This window comes from Idiotropiscis lumnitzeri, chromosome 1, assembly GCF_059441095.1.
Source record: "Idiotropiscis lumnitzeri isolate Australia: NSW breed Sydney's pygmy pipehorse chromosome 1, RoL_Ilum_1.0, whole genome shotgun sequence".
Lineage (NCBI taxonomy): Eukaryota > Metazoa > Chordata > Actinopteri > Syngnathiformes > Syngnathidae > Idiotropiscis > Idiotropiscis lumnitzeri.
In genome coordinates, this window is record NC_142391.1 from 21,397,062 (window position 1) to 21,420,690 (window position 23,629).

Below are 23,629 nucleotides of genomic sequence, written 5' to 3' on the forward strand. Positions count from 1 at the left end.
TGCTTTCAACACAAAAGCATTTCTTGGGAGGCCAAATTCACACTGCTATGCCTTTGATACCAAGGTGGAAATGAGTTGCTTGGAGGGGAATTCGGTATCGGTACCTTACACACAAAGGCGTAGTTGATTCCTGGGGCAGTGACAATTGCTTTTGACACTATGTGGCCAGGCTATTATCATGCGTTTGAATCCCGTGTCAGTTGGTACCTTATACGCAAAACAGGAAGGTAAGGCTGCTTAGACGGGTTGCGTGAAGGCCGCTTCGACTTCCTCTTTGGGGAAAATCAGCTCTTTGACAACATTCACCGTGGAAGCAAATGAAGAATGTCAAAGTTCCCTCATGCTGGAGTCTGAGCCACAATTGGGCGGTGCGTGGCCTGGGGAGCTTTTAGCGGGAAATGACAGAGCTGATGGAGTTGTAGGACGTGCCCCCGTTACAAGTGGCGGCGTAACCGTTGGTGTAACCGTTGGCGTCACTGCCGCCTAGTCCCCTCGCATCGACTCTGAAGACGGGTGAGGCCTTGAGAAGGAAGTCAGCGGCGTCCCTTCGACCCAGCTCCCTTAGCTTGAGCATGAGGACGCCCACCGTGCTGCCGGGTCGCCCGCTCCACTCGTGCAGCAGGGCGGCCGTCGGGCTGGGCGGGGCGTCGGGCGGCGTCCCGCCCGGCGGCGTCCCGTTGCCACTGTACTTTGCCACGAGCTCAGTGAGGCCGAGGTTCATGGCGAGAAGGCACCAGTCCTTCCCCAGGGCGTCGGGCGGGTCCAGCATGCGGCACAACTTGCGGCGGGCCAGAGGAGGCACGTCGGCGATGTGCACGTTGGGGCCCAGGACACCACGTTGGTATACCTACACACATAGACACAGCGGATATAAAAAGTCTACTAACTCCTTTTCAAATGCCAGATTTGATGTGAGGGATCCACATAAATTATTTCAAAACGTTTCTCAACATTAATGCAAACCATACCTTATACATGTATATAAAAAATATATAAATTACAGATACAGATAGCAATACATTAAACTCTGCTCCTTCGTAGGGGTACTGTTCCAAACCACTCCAAAAAAGAGAAAAAGTGTAAAAAAGTAAAACGTATTTAAATAACCCCTAAGCATGTTTTTGAAATTTATGGAACTTTAAATTTTAAGATCTTCATATAATAACTAAAACAGAATATATTAACAAACATGCTTAAAAATAATAATACTATTTGCAGGCTGGCCTGGTCTAAATGACCCGCGAATAATGAGGGCCCACTATACATACAATATAATACATCTTTATTTATATAGCGCTTTCATAACAGCTGTAACAAAGCGCTTCAGAGAACATTTAACATGAAATAACAGGACAATAAAACTTTGAGTCAATAATACAATGAATATTGTCCAAAGATGCACATAATAAAATTAATTTAGCCTCACAGTTACTACTAAAACGCATGATGGGAGAGGATTGAGACTTTCAATAATCTCTTCAGCAAAAATGAGGGATGATCTTGAAATACTTCTTACAATAGTATGCCACCACCTTGTGGCTGAAAGTAGAACTACACCCAAAAATAATTAACAAAATTGAAAAAATTATAACTGAACAAGACAAATCAGAGAAAGCGCAGCACACAATGGAGGGGGGTTGGTCGATCAATAGAGAGAATTTGCAAGATAGATATAGAAAGATAAAGAGATGAATGAATAGACCGACAGATTTTTATTGAAGCATTTTTCAAAATAAAAATCGGGATTCGATGTACATACCTCTGCGCAGCCAAAGGCAAGGATGGCGCTGAAGCTCTCCCTGTATCCTCCCATGGTGTTGGTGAGCGAAGTCTCCCTCTGCATCTGCGCCCTGAGGAAATCTTTGGGCTGGTACACCATGACGGGAGCGTGGCGCTCGCGGAGCTGTTGGGGGCTCAGGTAGTACTTGGCGGTCAACAGGCCCGGCAGTGTCGACGCCAGCAGGTTCTCGGCGATGCCGCACACGGCGTCCAGCAGGGCGTAGCACTTGGGTCTCTGAGACTCGTGCCCGCGCACCTGGATCTCCACGCCCTGCCCGTGGTTGACCAGCAGCACCATGGCCTCGGCGCCCGAACGGCTCACCTTACGGTTAGAAGAAATCCCATGGCATTAATCTGTGATCACCATCCCAAAAAACAGGCATTGATTTTCTAGTGTATGTAATAACCGTGGCGCTTTGAGCCACAGTACAGTAATATTAGTCGTTCTTTGCAGATGATGAGTAAGGCGTGTCTGCGAGTATTGTTATATTATCTGACTACATCTGTGGATTCACCGTTTGTTTTAAAATAGCCTTTGATTACAAGCGTATACCACTACAACACAGATACTATTCGCTAGCTTTTCTATGACATTTTGCATCGTTTGTAAATATTAAGCTGAACAGACTTTATTAAGGCAAAGCGATTGTTTTGAATACACAAAATTGAATTATCTTTGTTCGCTTAAGTTTGACGGTTAACTTCAATTGGCGATGGTTTGAGTCTCTTTTTTGAAGAATTGTTTACAAGCTGCCAAACTGCTCGTTGTGAAGTGAGTTGAGTTGAGTTCACTGTCACCATCCAGGGCTCAGATGTCAAAATTCTGCCCACAAGTCAAAGCAGAAAATTGTCTAAATGACGCCTCCTATCTTGAAGCATCACTGCAGTTAAATATTTATTTTATTTGTAAAGTTTTTTTTTTTTTTTATGGTGAATTGGGTGTCACTTGTATTGCGCTTTTCTACCTACAGTATTCAAAGCACTTCAGACTATTTGCTCATATACAGAATGACGACATATCAGCAGAAGCAACTGGGGGTTCAGTATCTATGACACAATGGCCAGGGATCAAACCCACAACCTCTAGGTTGGAAAACGGCCAAATAAATCTGCAAACAATTGGCCAATTTTTCTTGCTATTGCAAAGTCAAACAAAAGTAATGAGAGATGGTCAAATGTTCTGCCTGGATTTCATATATTTAACTGAATTATTGTTGTATTGCACTGGAGAGGGGAGCTCTCTAATCTCGTTGCACACTTGAGTACAATGACAATAAAGGGATTTCTGATTCTGATCATTATTGGAGGACCAAGGACCAAAAAAGAGCCAATTTTAATCATTAATTTATTCATTATTTTTAATGAACAGGCCAATTAATCAGTTATCTAAATTCTGCCATAATAGGCATCTGGCTAAAAAAATCCATTATCGGTTGGGCCCTAGAAAGTATTCCGACTCGCGCTGTTCACCTTGGCTCCGTCTGTCCACAGATGAATGTCAGCCTCCCTTTCTTCCTCATCCTCCTCGTCATCGTCGGGCTTCTGCTGCCGACTCCATCGGCACAGGTTGACCTGCAGTTTGTGGAACAAACCGCAGGGGAAGGCGGCCAGGTGCTCGGCGGGCACCAGCCGGACGCCACCGTAGACAGCGGCGACATCCCCCTCGGCGTCGTCCTCGGTCCATGAGCGCCGCAGCCCCCCTGCCTTGATGAGTGCGGGCACGTCCACCATGGCGGGGTCGGTGGCATCGCGGGCGCACACGTCCATGGCGTCCAGGATCTGCAGGAGCTCCTCCACGTCGCTGTCGGGCGCCAGGGCCTGCACCTCCTCTAGCCTGTAGCGCCCCCTGTAGTGGTGGATGGCCTTGGGCGTCTCCACAGACAGCAGGCGGCCCAAAATGGCACTGCACAGCCAGCGCGGCTCCAGCAAGACCACTTCCTGCACCGTTTCGCTCTGCATGATGTTGATCTGTGCAATACGGTCGGCAAAGAAAGAAATGTCACTCAAGATCAGAGCTTAGCAGACTTGCTTTTGAATGGTCGGATCTGGAGCACAGCGCCCACAAAAAAGAAAAAAACGGGGGTTCCCAGAAGGCTGAGAAAATGGTGGCGGTAAAGAAGGGGGCGGCAGCTAACTGACCTCTCCCATGCTGTGCAGCTGCAGCGCCAGGCCTCTGAGGTGCTGCTGGCTGACCAGCGGGTTGATGTTCTCCTGAACGTCACTGACAAATTGTTGCCATGACGTCAGCTGGTTGGGTCCGTTCAACTTACGCCAGGCGGGCAGCACCGCTAGCAGACGCTCCGACAGCAGCGTCATGGCGCCGCAGCTCTGCGCACATGAGCCAAAATGTCATTTTGGCGTGTGTGTGCATGTCAGACTATGTATGTATATACTTTATATGTGTCTACGTGTAGAGATCATGCGATTGGAGCTCCTTTGCTCTTGTTTATGTGTGTGTGTGTGCTCACGGAGATAATGTGCGAGCGCAGCTCCTGCAGATGATTCCTCAGCAGCTTCATGTCTTTGGAGTTGGAGGCGCCGGCGTCCATGACAAACAACTTGTCGCTGATCTGCAGGTCGTTTCCAAACCTCAAAATGTTAAAATGACAATAAATCCTTATTATATTGTTTTAGGAATATTTTGCTCATCTAATAACCATTCATTCTATTTCTAATGACAGGTTCTTCACTTTTTCTTTTTTTTAAAAAATAAAGCACATTCCTGACCTGTTCCTAACTTCCTTGAGGAGCGCTCTCTCTTTGTTGTAGCTGAACTCTCCTGAAAAACACCTTGGAACATCCGCCAGGTCCGCGTGCGTGCCCACCAGGACCACCACAAGAGGCTGCTGGACCCTCCCGCCGAACACTGCGAGCAGCAACAGCGTCACTCCACTGAGCGCCATCCGAAACGGCGAAAAAACTCAAGACACTCACGGATGTGGGGGTGCGGCGGCGTGAGCGCCTTGAGCATGTTGAGCCAGTAGCTAACGTGGCTCAGCTGGCTCTCGTACGACTCCTCCAGACTGAAGACCACCACATGGACCGCCGTGGCGTCGTTGGCCGCAAAGTAGTCATAGGCGCAGGAGTAGACGGGGTTGCCGGAAAACTCCCACACGCTGAAATCTCCCACGCCTACAGAAATGGATTCCAGTAAACTCCCAAAAATTTGTAATAAACAGAAACTATATTAAAAAACATTTTTCACTGTACATTATTCACTGTACACTTGCCCCTCCCACACGTTTTAAACAATATTAAAACCTTTTAAAAGACTTGTTAAACCCATTGTTTATTTCAAATAATAAAATAATTCGTAATTCGTTTATATTACCAAATATGGAATGTAACTATTAACTTTCTTTACTATTAACGATAAATTAAGTAACCAAATATTCAAGGTGATAAATGAGTCCATTAAAATGCAAATGAATAAATACATGTAAAATACAGTATTTAAAAATGTATTCATATATTTTATTATTTATAAATAATGTAATTAAAATTCATTTCCAAGTCAAAATACCAAAAAATACTAACACTGCAAACATGTCACGTGTACTACATTAAGTATTTTTGCGTATGTATTGTATGTATTTCTACATCCTTTACAACAAAAAATTTCTTAATAAGATAAATGAATAAAAAAATAAAAAAGGAATAAATACAAATTAAATGACCAATTTAAGGGGAAAAATGCATCCCATTTAAAAAAACACTGCAATAACCCACTAACAGTGTCAGTTGAAAAGTTGAAAAGCGTGCAAGATGCGTCTCACCATGGATGTTGGCGTGCTGGATGTCGACGGCCTTGGTGGCCTGCTCGTCGGCGGCGGCAGCGGAAGAAAGGCCGCTATGCGCAGGCGAGAAAACCTCCAGGACACCTTTGGTGAGGCTGGGCTCGAACATCATGCTGCGACTGCGCACGCTCACGTTCTCGCAGCCCGGGTACAAGTTGGAGATGCTCACCGATACTGTGACAAGAAATTTGGCAAGCATGACTATCATGAGAAGAACCACAAGAAAAAAAAAAAAGTCAAAATCATGCATTATACAACACAAAGTCGGTCTTTTGAGGGGCTTTATAGTCGCCAAGAAACGACCCCTGCAGCAAACAAAAAAGTCTCAAAAAGACACTTGATTTTGTCAATGTCAGTTGGAGGTATAATAATTAATCGACAACTATTTTCATAACTGATTAATCTTTTAGAGACCTAGTTGAACTTAAAATTGTCCATATTGTTTGAATTGCAGCAATCAACAGGAAATATTAGCTTATTTCTGTACTCCTTCATGAAAGTAGACTAATTAACTTCAAGTTTGTACAAAATAAGAAATTTGAAAGCATCTACTTTGACTTTGGGAAAGTACGATCAAAATGTTTGCCGATTCTTTAAAACGGTAACAGACCAAACCAGTGGCTGAATCATAATGAATGTGTGTTTTTCCATTTTCCGGTCTGGCAAGTTGAAGTAATGTCCTGTTTTGTAATGATGTGGGGAAAATTATTTTAAACCGATTCATTAATATGATGAATCAATTAATAATTAAAAGAAAACCGGCTGATGAATCAATTATGAAAATATTTTTGGCAGCCCGAATGCTAATTAAAAATGGGCATTATCCAGACAATTTTGACCAATTGTTTGCAAATTTGAACCAAGCATACAAAATGCAAAAGATTTGAGCTGATCATTGTGCCCAACTACGATGACTAGCGGTATCGTCGTGCTCATAATATAACTCATATTTTGTCTTTGAGATAGGCATTTCGCCACATCTGCATTGAATTGGAGAGTCATTTACTGAAAAAAATCAGACTTAAAAAAAAAAGGAAAAAAAGACTTAACCAGCGATGTCATTAGCGTGACCAAACTCAAAACTTTGAAAATTCATCCCTCAACTGGCTTTCACTTGAAGTAATTTGGTCACCATATCTATCTTTTTGTTACAGCTCCAGCTGTTGTGAAACGCGTTGTATAAAAAGAGTTGTATAGTATCGTATTGTATTGTATCTTTCATAGACCCCCACAAAAAGTCTCAGAACTCAAAAATCGCAGAGGAAGTCGCCAAAGCTCTAAAACGTCATCTTCACGCTCATCGCGCTGGACGTCAGCAACCAACCGGCGGGCTTGGAGTTGACCGGAGAGTTGGGGTGTCTTGTCGCGTTGCTCATGCGGGTGGTCCGGCGCCGGCGGAAGAAGCTGCGCAGGATGCCGCACTTGAGTGACTCCAGCAGCGCGCTCTTGCCCGCCCCCTGGTGGCCGAAGAGTTTGAGCTTGATGCGTGGCTGCGGCGTCTGCGTGGGCCGCAGCTGCTGGATGAAGGCCAACTTGTGGTTGTCCTGCATCACAACACAAAACATGTTTGCTATTAATGGCCTCTTTCACATTGGCAAAAATAAACATATCAGAACCATAACAAAACAGTGACCTCAGCAATCGGTGAAAAATGGCGTTTCACCTTTGCCACAACTTTGGTGCAACCTCAGAGGTTGGAAAATGACTAAGTTGAATTTGACCTGCTATACTGTGTTACAAAGCGCCCGCGGGCTTCCATGGAAATAATCAATTCAAGTGCTGACATGTTTTCCTTGCGAGCGCAGTGGATGAGTCATGTAACAAAAGGCGGTCGGGATTGTGAATGAGCGCTGGTGTGGGTGGCGAAGAGCCCTCCGTACGCCCACCTGAGTACTGCCACTGCCGTAACGCTTTCAATGAAACGATAAATGTCAATCATGCTCAAGCTCTTTTTTCTCTCAGTTTACCTTTTTAAGCTTTCCCAACAATGCCACTATATTGTCATGTTGTTCCGCTGAAGCCAAATCCTCAGCACCTTTTCCATCCTGAAAAAAAGATACAGGAATCATATAGAAGCAAAAATGAGAGAGGAAAAAAAAAAAAAAAAAAAAAAAAAAAAAGAAATCGCCCGGCACTCCATTTAACAAAGTCCACAATATTTGATCCACTGGTTATTTATGTAGTGTCTGTAAACATCTGGGAGAGCATTTAATCATCAATGAAAAGTGAAGGTATCACTTTATTTTGACTTGATTTGGATTACGTTGGTGACGGCATCCGTGTTGGCTCCGGACAGGCAGAGGTGACGCACGACTTCCAAACCACCGTTGCTGGCAGCCAGGTGGAGCGGCGTCCGGCCGTACTAGTCGACACAAGTCAACATACAACAAACAAGAAGATGGATATCAATACAAGGACATCATCAATAAGACTTCAATCCAGGCATTTTTGTGGAAACTATTGAATTTATTGACTTGAAGTGATTGGAGGCAAATTAACACTTAATGGGTAATACAATAAATGCATTGAGAAGAGTTACAAAAGAAAACCAAAAACTGAATTTTGGTGCCACGATCTTGGAATTTTGGCAGTTTAGAGGTGAATTTAAATTTATAATTTGTATGTGTCGAGTTGTATTAGTTACCATGAGCAGCTAACATTAGCGCGACAGGCATACTTGAAAAGGAAAGCCATTAAAAATCACTAAAAGGGAGCACTCACGTGGCCTACAATTGATGAGTTATTTTAGTTCTTTGGACTTTAAGACGGGAAAACACGAATGCAGATGTGCAGGCGGTGTGAAAATCAAACGCATCAGCATCATCATGAATAAATGAAAACGCTGATGGACTCCTCGGTAAAGTATTACGGGAAAACTCCACTCACTGTGTTTGTTTTGACCAACCTGCTAAGCTACACAGTTTGGCCACATGAAATGAAAAATAAAATCCAATGACATGAAAATAAATAAATGTCAAATAAAAATAAGTAACTTCAAATAACAGTAAATCACACGAAATGAGGGGTGTATTAGTGTTGGAGAGAGCCAGCAGCGATTTAGTCATAAAACCATTAACTAATGCTGGATTATCACGCCTAAAATCTTAAGAGGTGTTAAGAGTTGATTCCACAGTTGTGGGATAATGGTATAATCCATTTTGTTGGGAAAAAATGTTTTATATATATTTTTATATTTAGAAAAACACAAAACAAAAACAACAAATTAATGAAATACAGATGAGAAAGGATGAAATTCCACAATAAACAGATATCACACAAACCTTCCTTTCATACTAAATAGTTTTCATCCTCCCACACCTTTTAAACAGACTTATCAAAACACACTTTAAACACAAAAAAACCCCAATTATTTTTAATAATAAAAATTTTTAAAAGTTTTGTTTATATATTGTACACAAAATACAGTATGCACTGAAGTATCTGTGTGTTAGAGACGCATTTCAGAGAGGGGAGAGAATAAACGCCTTTGAGTAATGAATGCTGTGTTTGAATGAGTTGCTGCTATGCGTGTGCATTAAAGTAGCAGTTGGTGGAAGGTTTATAATTGCCGTAACATAAATGCTATTATCTGTTAGCCTGTCTGGAGAGTTTTGCATTATGTTAGCAATAAGCTAGTGGACTTTCGTTAGACGTATTGATGTGGTTTGTTTGACTTATTTCAATGTTAACAAAACTTTTAAGTTCTCTTTTGTAATAAACAGTTTGAGAAGAATTTCGCAATGTAGCGGTAATTTTCATATTTGACAAATAGATGCTTCAGACAAAAAAAATACAAATAAAAAGTTGCAAACCGCAGCATAGCAGGAAAACATCACAAACCAAAAAGGATGTGGAGGCTTTAAAGACTAAACAGAAGAAATGAGAGCTAACGTTAGCCGCTAGCGAGTTTTATAGTCTCTTTCAACAATGTGGGTGGTCCAAATTGTTACCTTGTTGGGGATGTCGAGGACGGCTCGGGCGCTGCAGAGCGCCACAGCGACGGGCAGGTTTCCGTCCTTGCAGGCGATGTGCAGCGGTGTGTTCCCATTGCGATCCTGCCGGTCCAGCTGACAGCTACGTGCCAGCAAGCAGTTGACCACCTCCAGCTGGCACCGCCGCACGGCCAGGTGGAGGGCCGTGTGACCGTCCTGGAGGAAGACCGAGGAGGCGTAGCATTAGGATGTAGAAATAAGGAGGGCGCAACTGATGTGGACTTTTTGAGGCCGATTCGGGTAACGAGCAGAAAAAAAATTCCGATGATCAATAATAGGACGATTAATTTAATAAATACAAAAATAAATATTGTTTTTGGGTCCCTTAACACTTGCAAAAACAAACATATGAATTACAGGCAGAACAATTGGACATTTTACATTACAATACAAAAGTTTTACAGAGAAAAAATTTCCAACTGATGCACCAGAGTGAGTGACGTTACTGGCAAAATATAATTTATGCATGATGCTCTTGAACATGAAATCACATCTTTTCTGCTTCATTATTTTCCAACTGAGACAACAACAATGTCATCGTCTCAGGAAAGATGCTTATTGGATTGAATGGACTCAAAACTCTATTTAGTGGACAATAGGCGCAAGGAGATCATTCTGCATTACTCCAATACTAAACATTTACTGCATCATAAAAAAATCACTTACTTGGCCTAACTCTCGCTGGTCATAATTATCGTGTAAAAGGGCTAATAACGTCTTTTCTGACCGATGAAAAAAAACAACAACCTTAAATAAAAATAAATAAATAAATAAATTAAAGTCAACCTTATCGGCAGTCTCCAGGTCGGCGTTGTGCTCCGCCAGGCACTCCACAATGTCCACAAAGCCGCGAGCAGACGCGGTGAGCAGGGCGCTCTCGCCCTCACGGTTCTTGGCGTCCACGCGGCAGTCGGCACGGCAGAGCGCCTGCGCCACGGCAGAGTAGCCGTGCCAGGCGGCGCAGTGCAGAGCCGTCTCTTGTTCCTAGACGGCGTTTCATAAATATTCAAAATGTTCATTTTTGAGAACCAGAAGCCGTGAGCTCACCCTGTCGCTGAGGTCCGGGTTGGCTTTGATACTGCACAGGTAGCTGACCACGTCCACGTTGCCGTAGCGGGCTGCCACATGGAGAGCTGTTTCCCCAGACTGCAACCCAACAACGAATTGACACTTCACGTCAGAGCCGTACGAGACAGTTAAGTTACAAAATTGAATTTTGTTTTTTTTAACCTGACTAAAGTTGCAATGACAAGCACAAGTTAAAATATTAAGAATGATTTTATTTATTATTGATTAGTGACCTTATCTTGTACATCCAGAGGACATTTGTTGGCATGGAGGAATTTGAGGGTGTCCACGTGGCCGTGTCTCGCTGCGTAGTAGATGGCGTTGGCGCCACTCTAGTGGAACAACACACACACGCACACATATATAAATACATAGAGTAAATAAAGTAACAGTTAATAAAAATATATTTAATTGTTTGTTAAATAGCAATAAGGAATGAAAATAAATATACGAAAACATTGAAGAATAAATGAAACAATATTAATTTAGAAAGTTGAGTTTTCTCTTAAAACAGCAGAGCAATAAATAAAATGCTGGAAATGATTAGAAAAAAAATGATTAATTGATGTATAAAAATAAATGGCTTGTACTGAGGAGAAAGTCAAATTAGGAAATTAATAATATATAGAAAATAAAATATATATTTTTTTAAATATAGAAAAGAGAATGAATAAACACTTAATAAATCTGAATTTATCCTTTGAAAATAATGGCTACAAATAAAATGAACAAATACACAATTAAAACTATACACACAACCCAAAAATACATAGAGTGAATATAACAAATATACAAGTAATAGAAACGCGTACTTAAAATAATGAATCAATCATCAGAAAAAAAAATATTGCAACACTCGGGGGGCGCAAAGCCACAGGGTGAATGTGTTACCTTGTCGTGTGCTTGAATACGGGCTCCTTTTCTCACAAGCAGCTGGATGATGTCAATGTTGCCGCAGCCAGCGGCGATGAGCAGCGGCGGCGTGCCGTGCTTGTTGGGCTGGTTGACGTCGTAACTGTTCAACGAGCCCAGCAGATGCCGCAGGCCTGGAACGTTGTCATCGTTGATAGCGTGGATGATGGCCTTCATCACAAATGAGTCTTCCTCATCCTGGATGCACAAAATGCAGCACGCAAATCTCAGCGCGCCATAACATAGGACCAAGGGTACAAAGGCAGAATTTTGGGAGGAAAAAAAAAAAAATCATCATCATTTTACAATTCATAAGATATTCACGAATTTTGTGAGAATTTGTTTTTCAAGAGTACTTGTCAATTTGCATGGGAAAAAAAAGTTTCAATAGTAGAAGGAAAAAAGTAGGAATGAAAAGCTATAAATCAGTAAGAAAAAATTAGTAAAATTAAAAGAGGTCGGAGACTATTTTGAAATTTTCTAAGAACCATTTTACATTCATCCATCCATTATCTGCACCGCTTCTCCTCAAAAGAGTCGCGGGGGGTGCTGGAGCCTATCCCAGCTATCTTTGGCAGTAGGCGGGGGACACCCTGAACTGGTTGCCAGCCAATTGCAGGGCACACAGAGACGAAAAACCATCCGCGCTCACACTCATACATAGGGGCAATTTTAGAGTGTTCAATCAACCCTCCATGCATGTTTCTGGAATGTGGGAGGAAACTGGAGTACCCAGAGGAAACCCACGCAGACACGGGGAGAACAAGAAAACTCCACACAGGGAGGCCGGAGCCGGAATTGATCAACCATTTTACAATAAAGTCAAACTAGAATCACAACTTTAGGAGAGAAAAAAATGGAAAAAATGCAAGTTCAAATGTACTGTATTTTCCGGACTATAAGGCACACCTGTATATAAGCAGCAGTATCTCTTACACACACACACGCACACGCAATAACTTGTGAGTAAAAAAAAAAAAACACTGTAAAAATGCACACGTGGTCACACACAGTCGCACGCTCACTAGGTCACCCACACCGAGGCACATAAGCTGTTAATGAATCCTTGCACTGGCGTGGCATCGTGAGGCGACAGAGCTAATAATACTCAAGCTTTAATTAAGCGTAGGGCTACAGTGGCAGTTCATCAAGAGTGAATGAGCTGCCATTTTGTGTGTGTATATGTTACCAGTGTGTCGTCACTGCGCGCCACGCTCATGTTGCTTCTGGACAGGAAGGAGCGCGACAGGCGGTTGCACAAGGAGATGAGTCGCACAGATTGCTGTAAAAAATGCGAAGCAGACACTTGGATGTACTCAACGGCAGATGGGGCAGGCGTCTTTTATGCATGGAATGATATTCAACAATGTCCATGGTTTAAGTTTAAACGTGAATTCATCCATGCCTTGGCGGGTCCTGCTGTACTGGTTAGCAACAGAGTTGAAATGGGGATGTGAATTCATGCTTACTTTCCATTTTCTTCTGGCAGCAAACTTTTTGAACTTTTCCATGTTGACGGCCGACTCTTTTCTGCTCAGCGCCTGCTGCGTGTCTTTGGGCTGGTTAGGAGAAAAAACATGCAAACGTATTGATTGCTTCGGCAGGGTTGACTCCATTGATGGACGGATCTGTTTTGTGTTGTGGTGGAGGTGGACGGGGGGAAACCTTGATCCAGGGGTGCTGAAAGCTGTCCTGAATGGTCATCCTCTTTCTGGCAACAAAACAACATTCAAATTAATGATTGTACCGATGTGAGTTTTTGCATCATAGATAAAATTAGATTTTCATTCAAGAGAGAATATTTTATTTTCCTTTTCCATCCATTTGCAAGTTTAAAAAAAAAAAAAAAATCGTCGTTATTTTCTTCAATATCATTTGTATTTTTTTTATTTGAAAATACCATATATAGTCATGTAAAAATATGACTGAAAGAAATATTTTATTTATTTTATTTGAGAACAATGTTATTTTGTAAACATATCATAAAATCTTTTCAATCATATAACTATTATGATAATAGAGAGAGAGAGAGAAAGTGAGAGAGAGAGAGAGGGACAATGAATAGTATCCAATATTATATACAGAATGAAAAATTATTTCATTCATTCATCACAACACAATATACATTTTTGTCATGTTAATGTATGACTCAAATATAATGTTTTTGTCAAAACATAACTTCTGAAATATATTTAGTGTGACATTCTTTTAAAGTTAGGTATTCCTATCAAGTTGACTAAAATTTAGTTTTCAAAATTCCAATTTCGCGTTACATATTTGCGATACATTTTTATTTTGTATATTTTATGAATAAATTATAAATTTGGACATTTAAAAGAAAAATTATACGGGTCATTGGATGATGGATAAAGATGCATTATGTATAATATTCCATACATTGTATTAATGTAATTAAACATTTAAAGTAATTTATATTTATTCATAGAATAATTTTATTTAATCACTATAATTTTCTTTTAAAAAGTTTTGATTAAAAAATTATAAAATGTATTTTTAAAAAAAGATTTTTCTACATTTCGTTACATTAGCTTTCTGTTATGTTTAAAAATTGTGATAATATTGCAATTAGTTTGGAGCTGAACTAAAAATGTATTTTGCTGAATGAACGTGGTGGTAATGTGCGTCGACGTGTACGTACTTTGGGTCTTTGACGAGGAGTCTGGCGATGAAGTCTTTGGCCAGGACACTAGTGCCACCAAAGAAGTCGTCGTCAAACGTGTAGTCCACGGCCGACACGTTGGCCAGCGTCTCCTGCTTGTTGTCGCCTAGGAAAGGCGAAGCGCCACTCAGCCTGATCACACCACGGGAGAAAGACAGACTGTCACACGTCATGTTTACGAGACAAAGTTGTCATTTTGCAAGAAAATTGTTCAAAAGTCAAAAGAGACTAAAGTTATTCATTTAACAAAAAAAAAGTTAATTTGTAATAGAAAAAAAACTATAATCTTTTTTCTTACTAAGTCACTAAATTATGACCATCTTTGTCGAGTATATATTTCATATGTATGATACTGTTCCCTGGTGTACACCAGAAGGAGCAACAAAATGAATGTCCATGATATACAAACGTTTGATTTCTTCCTTTACGAATCAATGTATTTGTAAAACAAATGCACGCCATATTTACTGAGGAGTAATTTTATGACATGAAAAAGTCAAAAGCATTTAAATGTTCCAATTGGCAAATGAGCCTAAAGCCCAAAAGTGAGACAAAAGTGTGCCTGAAGCCTCTCCAGCTGGTCAGTAGCAGACGCCGACTGCCCGCGGGACAGCTGCAGCAGACATGGAGTCGCTCAAGCACTTGAAGTCAAGCTAGCCTCAAAGGGACTGCACTGTGGCATCGGCACAAGACAAGACAATAAGGTTGCAAAAAATAAATTGCACAAATCTGCGCTGCATAGCAAGCCATTTTTTTTTTTTTTAGCTTTTTTACGTTAATTTAAGTGTACAGTGTTTGCCTGCCATTTTGTAGATTTTTGTTGCGATCTGCTTGTCTTTTGCAGAAATCACAGACATTTTTTTTTACAGCTTTTACCATTAATATTAAATGTAGTGTCCGGATACCTTGCTATTTTTTGTTTCCAACTGCAGCTGCACTGTACATTTGTTTGAATTTATTTTTTTTGTGGAATGTATCGACGTGTTTGTCAGAAATTTGCAGTTGATGGCGACCATTATGAACAGGTTTGTAGAGTTTATTACGTTCATATAAAAACCGTCCAAGAGTATAACACAATGAACAAATTACAACAAAAAAAGAGAAAAGTCAAGTTTGTTTTATATTTGTTTATCATTAATAATTTGAGAATTAAGTTGTAAAGGAATATTTTTACAAGACTAAAAAATTCTGAACATTCTGAAAAAAGGGAAAATTGAAAAAAAATTATGAGGGAAAAAAAACATTATCATCTTGATTGGAGCGATCCTATAAAAATAGGTTATACTGTAGGACTGTATGACTTACAGAATGTACGTTATCACGCCAACGCTCCTGCAGAGAGAAAGAGGAAAGCCACGCTTATCAATGTTGACTTAACTGCAGCAGTTCAATGGCATAAATTGTGTGTGCGCGTGTGTATAATGAATGTGTGTGTTTGCTTAGGCACCACATGTCCGCCTCCAAGCCCAGGGGTTCATAGTTCACCACCTCAGGAGCTGCAAGGATACAGAATGAATTCTGCCATTTAGAGTCTTTGTGCCCATTCCCGCTTGTTTAAACACATAACTCTTATATTTGAAAATTCAACCTCCAAAACCAGTCCCAGCATGAAATGTCATTATCACAAATAGAGCCCCAAAAAAAAAGAAACATCTGGAAAATAAAGCAAGAAAAGGCAGAGGAGAGGACTCCCAGGTTTGTCAATTTAATTGAAAGAGTCCATTTCAAGGTCAGGTTGTCAATGGCAATCATAAATGAATTTGTCAAACAGACGCAAAATTGCGAATATGTTTTTTCATCATTGCGTTTGCGTGATGACAGGCCAAAAATATTTATCGTCTAAAAAGTCAACTCAACAAGTTCAGATGTTGAAACATTTTACTTTACAACACAAAATTTGGGAGGCTTTTTGTAAGATTTCTCATCCTTTCTGTCTCGTGTGGATGAAGAAGCATGCTGTCAAAGTTGGACAACCATTTGAAGAATTTGCCAAGACAAATTCTTACCATTGCTGTCATTTTGCTTACGATGCGTGAGCGACATACAATCATTGGATGAGATGAGATGAGGCAACAACATGCAAATGCGCCTGTGTGAGATACTGACCGACAAACTCTGGCGTTCCGAAAATGTTCTTGAAGTCATTGCCAAAATCGATCTTGTGCGCCAGACCGAAGTCGATGAGCTTGATGCGCGGGTGAGGCATCGAGCGGCTCAGCAGCATGATGTTCTCCGGCTGAAAATGCAACACACACAACGCAGCATGTTTGTTTACACTGTCGGCTTAGTCCATTATTCTTCAAACAAAAGAGAAGTCAAAGAAACGCTACACAGAACTACACAATTAAAATTAAAAAAACATGGGGTCGTGGGTCAAATCCGGGCACAGTGGTCGACTGGTTAACACGTCCACCTCACGGTTCAGCGGCGCAGTGTTCAACCTTCCTGTGTGGTGTTTGTATGTTCTCCCCGTGCCGGCGTGGGTTTCCTCCGGGTACTCCGGTTTCCACCCACATTCCAAAAACACGCATGCTAAATTGCCCCAAGGTATGAGTGTCAGAGTGGACGTTTATTCGTCTTCGTGTGCCCTGCGATTGGCTGGCAACCAGTTCACGGACTACCCCGTCTACTGCCCGAAGAGGGCTGGGATAGGTTCCAGCACGCCCGCGACCCTTGTGAGGAGAAGCGGTACAGAAAATGGATGGATGGAGGAGTTGCAATGGTATAAATAACTATTTATGAAAATAACACAAATATTATACAATTGGTCATTTTATGAGAAGGTATGTGTAATTTTACTAAATAAAGTAATACTACCACGTGGGGTACATAGGGTACAATAGAATGAGTGAATAAAGTCAAATTTTATGAGGGAAAGTCATCAATTTAATAAAGTAGTAATTTAATTAAAAATAAAGAAGTACTATTACAAGCAAAAAAATGCATTTCTTATGTGCCTTAAGTTGTTTTATGAGAAAGAGTTATTTTGCAAGAATCAAATTGTACAGTAGTATTACCTGAAAAGGCTGCTATTTATGAACAAATTGAGCATTACGTATGTCACCAGACGAATGAAAATTAAGGTGCAATGTCACCCATAAAAAGTTGTAATTGTCCCCAAAAAATAATTTTAGGAGAATTAACTACAAAAGTCATACATTGGACTATAATCAGAATCAGAATCAGAAATCCCTTTATTGTCATTGCGTTACGTTATGATACGATGAGAAAAATGTTGAAATCTTGCATAAAGTTATAATCACACCAGGCAGAAAGTTGTAATATATCTCGAGTTGGGATGCAATATTTGCAGCAAAAAACATGACTTGAACAGCAAGGTGTTGGTGTTACCTTGAGGTCAAAGTGAGCGATGTGTTTGGAGTGCAGGTAGAAGACGCCGTCCAAGATCTGCTTGAGGAACTGCGTGGCTTCCTCCTCACTCAGCGACTCTTTCTCCGCCAGGAAGTCAAAGAGTTCCCCACCGGCCACGCTAAACGGAAAATGAAAAAGCCAACAAGTTTTAATGGAGCCCAGAGCAGCTAATCTCATCATGCAGGTGCATTAGTGCCGTCAAAGTTGCTTTTAAGCAGCTCGTGCGTCAATTGAGTGCATCAAAAGAGTACAATAGGAAAATGGTAAACAGGCTGAAGGTTTTGCATTTGGGATTGTTTAAGGCAATGTGAGCAATTTGAATATAGTTAAAATGGAAGAGTGCCAAAAAAAGATCAGTCCCCCGCCCTCCGGCCGTAATCTCTGTACCGTTCCGGCCTCCACCCTTTCGGCCTTATTCATTAAGATGGAGCTGCGGGTTATGTGATGTCAGAATAAGGAAATACAGGCACGCTGGAACACACGCTCCTGTCTCACGTCTCTTCATACACAAACAGTTGGTAGTGGCGCTTTTGACGCATTCAGAGGCAATTTGAAATTGAAGCATGTTAACTTTGATACATGATCATGTAGACAAAGCAACAGGAGAGAAGATTGAATGTATAACAATTATTATTGTTTGCTTGCAAGTGTGACTGAGCCGTTGTTGTCGTTGCTGAGGAATGTCGTCCAACTGGCACGGCTGGAAATTGCAGGCGTCAAGTCACCTTGTCATTGGAAGGCTTTTGTTTTGGGTTTGATTTGATTTTGTTGCGGGGATAACATTTCATGTAAACGCAGATGACCTTGTTGGAGTTTGCTCCTATTACATCAGCTAACCAAAAGTGTTGTAAACAATTACCAGGAAAAAATAATGACGTGAATACGACAATAAAATATGTCACAGGAATGAAAATGAATGACAATTGACGTACTGTATGGCAAAGCAGTCTCAATATTTCCAAAGGAATGTTTTACATCCTGTTAAAATGACGATTCTTACATATTTTTATCCTCCCAAAAATTATACTGTTTTCATAAATGAACCACTTTTTGCTAGATATTGTTGCTGCTGCTGGCCTTCTACCACTCGTCCATCGAGAGCCTGCTGACATACTGTGTCTCCACCTGGTACAGCGGCTGCACTGAGGCGGACAGAGTGAGGCTCCAGAGGACAGTCAAAACAGCGCAAAGAATTATTGGCTGCCCTCTCCCCTCACTGTCGGACATCTACACCGCCCGGTGCCTCAGCAGGGCTCTCAATGTCGTCAAAGACAATACCCACCCAAACTCACACCTGTTCGACCTGATGCCCTCTGGCAGGCGCTACAGGTGCATCAAATCGAGGACCAATAGACTGAGAAACAGTTTCTTTCCGAGAGCCATCTCCATTCTAAACTACTATTCTCTTATTTATCTAATTTATATATTTAACTGAATTATTGTTGTATTGCACTGGAGAGGGGAGCTCTCTAATCTCGTTGCACACTGGAGTACAATGACAAAAAAGGGATTTCTGATTCTGAACATTAAATAGAAAAATTATATGCAATGGCATTTTTTTTCCATGTACATAATTTTATACTCAAGCCATTACAACTTCATTTTAGTAGAATTACAACTTTTCTAATATGAAGTATTATTTCTAGTAAAATATTGTTTATTTATGTTTGTAAATGTTTGAATTTTTTTTCCAATATGGGACAAGTTAAATTTGGGAAAAATACAACTTTTTTTTTAGAAATAAAACATTTTCTGTTATTATTAAATGCTTACGCTATTGCAAATGAGATTTAAATTTTTGTTGCAAAATGATTTTTGTGGTTGCTGCTGTTGTTGTTTGAATTATTTTCCCAAAACTCACAGCTCCAGAATGAGGATGACGTCTGCTTTGTTCTCAAAGACCTCGTGCAGAGTGATGATGTTGGGGTGCTGGATTTCCTTCAGGATGTTGACCTCACGCTCAATGTCCTCCCGCGTCACGCCGCGCCGGCTGGACTTGGTGCGACGCTTCTTGATGAACTTGGCGGCGTACTCAGCACCCGTGCTCCGCTGGCGACACCGCCGGACCACCGCGAACTGGCCGCTGCCGACATGGCGAGACAGGCAGTCAAAATTTATTCGGCACATTTTGAGTTGACCATTTTTTAATTATAACATGGAGGCATGCAGTCATGCAGCAGCATCGACAAAAAAACATTATCTGCATCAGAAAGGAAAAATAGCTATTTGTTCACAATGATCTGTCAATGTGTTAATTAGTTGTTACGGCATAGATTAAAAAAAACGATGGGATCGGCACTTTGTGTTGTCAAGTACTAAAGAGTGAATACTCGTACTGGTATTGGTCCGAACAAAATGTGGTATTGAGCAACCCTACTTTAGACTTTGGATAAAGGGCAATTCTAAACTAAATGTCCACGAAAAGCCAAGGTTCACTGCTAAACCGACCCTGTGAGATCAACAGTCACCATCCTGCAGTGTCAAGTCATGCAGTTCACCCGCCCCGAGTCAGCCAGCACACTGTTCCTTTCCCAGCAACCCCCCTCCTCTCTCGTCTCGTCTCCTCCGGCAAGTCGGCCAAAAAGCGTGAAGGCCTGTCGGCGCTTGAAGCCACAACAAAGGCAGCAAGGACATTTGATCTGGCTTCCTGCTATCTGGCCTCTTGAAAAACTGCCTCCCGCCCGCCTCTATTTGTTCTCCGTCTGCATGGAAGGGCGCTTCCCTCATTATTTCCACACAACCCCCCCCATGCGCTCTCTATTGCAAGAGTTGTGCAAATGTAGAGGGATTCCCCAGCTCGTAAATAAACGTGTCATGACGTAATGGCCAAAATACACACTATGTGCTCGGGAATAAAAACAATCCTCACAAATGAACCTCAGAAACACAAGCAATAAAGAAATTCATCTGGATTATATTAAACAATAAATGTTTTGTACAATACAATAGGTTAAGATTATGCTAAGTAAAAGCAAATGAACTGTGAATTAATATCAAATACAGTTTAACAACTTCAATAGCATTCCCAACGACACCTCCCAAACATTTTACCTGACAAATGTGCCGTGAACATAAAGTAAATCAGTGAAAGTCATAAATGTGATTACGACAATAAGGCAAACACATATGTGGCTTTATCGTGCCACCTTTTCAGACGTCATGAGAAAATGATATGTGAATATCTGGACTGCACTTTTCAAGCATTCACTCCAAAAATAAGTTGTGCTTTTAAACACATCACATAGCTTTGCCTTCTAGCTGTCCATTAGCTTGATGCTGCTAGCACTCAATGCAAAACACTCTAACACTTTACGCAACAGATATTGGAACACAAAAGGTGAGGCAACACACTCACAAGCTGATATAATTTATCCTCCGCAAAGAAATGACAAATATTATTGCAGGTTATGCAAGTATTATACAAAACTTCTGGTGGCCGGAAAGAGCATCCCTGTCAGTTTGGGGTAGAAACTGAGGAGGACCCAAACGCAGGGAAGCGAGGACTGGGCAACTTAAATGATATTTAATTGAAAATAAAAAGGCAAACAAGGCACTGGGAAAGTCAGAAAATACAAAAGTACAAAATAACAGGGCTCAACAAAACAAGGACTTGACTTGGGAAACCGAGACCGGCATGGAGAACAGACACGAACAGCGAAAGGAACAACAACAGTGGACCAACGAGAACTGAAAGCAAACGAGGAACTAAATACAAACAAAGTAACGAGACAACGCGGAACACCTGGACAAGACACAAAGGGTTTGGGTGAGCTGATTGGTTCACACGAGGGAGTGAGACGACAAGAACAGGTGAAAACAATCAGATTTGAGCACTAGACACGCACCAAACATGGAAAAACATGAAACCAAGTACTAGACCAAAAATAACAAACACAGACCAAGACAATCCCAATGTCAATGAAATCATGATGCACAAACTGAATAAAGTACAACACTGTAGCATCGGCAAGCAACTGCGCGCCAGCTATTGATTGGCGTCTTGCGAAACAGGAGAAGGTGCTGAAAAGCCCAAAAGTGTTAAGTAGGAAATCAAGACTGGTTGGCTGCACTTCACAAGTGTGACGTTGATTCACCGCAGACTGAAGCAGGTTGACACAATGAGTGCGATCTCACCTACACGTTGCCGTTTGACGTATGGAATAACGTACAACCATTTTGAAAACGTACGACCATTGTGTGCTGCCATATTGTATCATATTGCACATTGCTAATAGATGATTAATGCAGTGAAACATTGATTAGAGATAGACTGTTTTTTTCAGGGCCGAAGCTGATTATTTTTGGTGGGTGACACCGTACAATACGAAAAATAACGTTTTACAAGAGGAAAAAGTTAAACTTCTCCAAGGATAAATGTAAAATTTAAAAGAACAATGAAGGAATTAACTGAGAAAAAGTCTAGGAATGGAATTCTATGAGGGAACAAAAATGTATGCCTATGGGATTAAAAAGAAAGAATAAAAAAAAAAAGTCATAATTTAAGAAAATTATACAATTTGATGGGCAAAACGACAGGATTACAAGTTAAGTTTAAGTCTAAGAAAATGTCATTGGTAGTATATGAAGACAAAAAGTTGCTGTTCTGCAAGAACAATGACACAACTTCTCAATCTTTACTTGAAAAAAGCTTTACGTAAAAAACATTGCACCAGAATGAAGTTAGAATTTCTACAAGAAAAAAAATGGTAGTAAATCTTACGTGGTCGCTTTGCTGGGAAAAAAATAAATCAGCAACCATGTTGATATATTTTACTGAAAACAAATAATTCTCAATAACATTTTAACTTACTGTAACAAGATCAATTAAAAAGAAAAAAATACTACTTTGTTTATAAAAATTGTCTGAGGCAGCTGTGCTATTAGGCTAAGAAAATATCTTTTTTTTTTGTAATATGGCTAATGGCTTTAAAAAAATGCAGCGCAATCACTGAGTGTTGTTGTTCTTCAAGAAGACATGAATATTTCACGACAAAGATGCCTGCCAGATCCCTCATCACTACACAACGTGAGCGTTAAAGTGCCGATGATGCCGCGAATCTCAGTCGCACTCCTTCACGCGAAAAAACGCTCAGCGCTTGAGCCAGACTCCCCCTCAACATTTTTTAAGACCAACGACAACGTTCCGCTCGGTGGCCATGTCAGGTGATGATTTCACTGAACATTAACTTTTTCCACTGCTTTTTCACCCTGAAACTTCCTTATCGTGTCACGACATTAAAGCCAATACTGCAGCTGTGTCAATAGAAGATAACGCACGTGTTGTTTTGCGTTTTGAATATTTCATTAGCCTAACAGCCCAGTTGCCCATATTTAACTTATATATATGATTTTTTTTTTTCTAGGACACTTATGAAGTCTTGTCTACATACATATTCAGTAAATTAAAATATTGGTGTCATAATCTAAAAAAAAAATAAAACTAACTTTGTTGAAACAACTATAAGCCTGTTTATTAAAAAAATTGAGATTTACATAATGTAGTTGATTAATCATTATCGTACATTTTTGACACTAAACAACTTTGTTGTAAAATTCTACAAACACAGATCATGGAGCTCCCAAGGTCATCAGCATGTCTTCAAAATGATAGAAATGTTAAAATTTCACTTATCTTTGTTTTGAACAAAAACAAAAGGTGCAAAGTCATTGCAGGGTCCATAGAATATATTTTAAAATAAGTTACATTTTTGTTGTTTTAAATGGATTTATTTTATCGGACATCAGATTTTTAAAAGATATATTGCCGCAGATTATCGTCCTCAACAAAGCTTTCTCTTGAGAAAATATAACTTTTTACATATGCGATTACCATTTTTTCACTCAATGACTGTCTTGCGAAACGAGGACATTTTTTCAGAAAAATTGGCACATTTTTCCAAAAGTCTGTGGTCATATTCTCTTCAAAGGCACGGCCATCTTTGTGTAACGTTTTGCAACCATGAAACAGGAAGTAGCCCAAAAATTGACTATCTGCTCAACAAATAAACAAAAGCGTTGGTTTTATTGTC

At 40.6% G+C, this 23,629-nt stretch overlaps 1 protein-coding gene across 3 annotated transcripts in view; it reads right to left on the minus strand.

Moving 5' to 3' along the window:
• dapk1 (death-associated protein kinase 1) overlaps positions 1 to 23,629 on the minus strand; it is a 29,523-nt gene continuing 5,894 nt past the window's right edge. For all 3 annotated transcript variants that reach the window (XM_088288044.1, XM_088288051.1, XM_088288039.1), the window contains 25 exons: positions 19,462 to 19,683; positions 17,580 to 17,718; positions 16,335 to 16,464; positions 15,676 to 15,724; positions 15,534 to 15,560; positions 14,208 to 14,360; positions 13,214 to 13,259; positions 13,018 to 13,107; positions 12,738 to 12,830; positions 11,528 to 11,746; positions 10,870 to 10,968; positions 10,616 to 10,714; positions 10,355 to 10,552; positions 9,527 to 9,724; positions 7,840 to 7,938; positions 7,544 to 7,621; positions 6,901 to 7,120; positions 5,556 to 5,750; positions 4,714 to 4,911; positions 4,507 to 4,645; positions 4,248 to 4,368; positions 3,919 to 4,107; positions 3,250 to 3,747; positions 1,760 to 2,101; positions 1 to 847 (listed from right to left, as the gene is read on the minus strand). In XM_088288044.1, the coding sequence (XP_088144170.1) occupies positions 389 to 847; positions 1,760 to 2,101; positions 3,250 to 3,747; positions 3,919 to 4,107; positions 4,248 to 4,368; positions 4,507 to 4,645; positions 4,714 to 4,911; positions 5,556 to 5,750; positions 6,901 to 7,120; positions 7,544 to 7,621; positions 7,840 to 7,938; positions 9,527 to 9,724; positions 10,355 to 10,552; positions 10,616 to 10,714; positions 10,870 to 10,968; positions 11,528 to 11,746; positions 12,738 to 12,830; positions 13,018 to 13,107; positions 13,214 to 13,259; positions 14,208 to 14,360; positions 15,534 to 15,560; positions 15,676 to 15,724; positions 16,335 to 16,464; positions 17,580 to 17,718; positions 19,462 to 19,683 (4,300 nt within the window). In that variant the 3' untranslated portion in view covers positions 1 to 388. The remainder of the gene's footprint in view (positions 848 to 1,759; positions 2,102 to 3,249; positions 3,748 to 3,918; positions 4,108 to 4,247; positions 4,369 to 4,506; positions 4,646 to 4,713; positions 4,912 to 5,555; positions 5,751 to 6,900; positions 7,121 to 7,543; positions 7,622 to 7,839; positions 7,939 to 9,526; positions 9,725 to 10,354; positions 10,553 to 10,615; positions 10,715 to 10,869; positions 10,969 to 11,527; positions 11,747 to 12,737; positions 12,831 to 13,017; positions 13,108 to 13,213; positions 13,260 to 14,207; positions 14,361 to 15,533; positions 15,561 to 15,675; positions 15,725 to 16,334; positions 16,465 to 17,579; positions 17,719 to 19,461; positions 19,684 to 23,629) is intronic.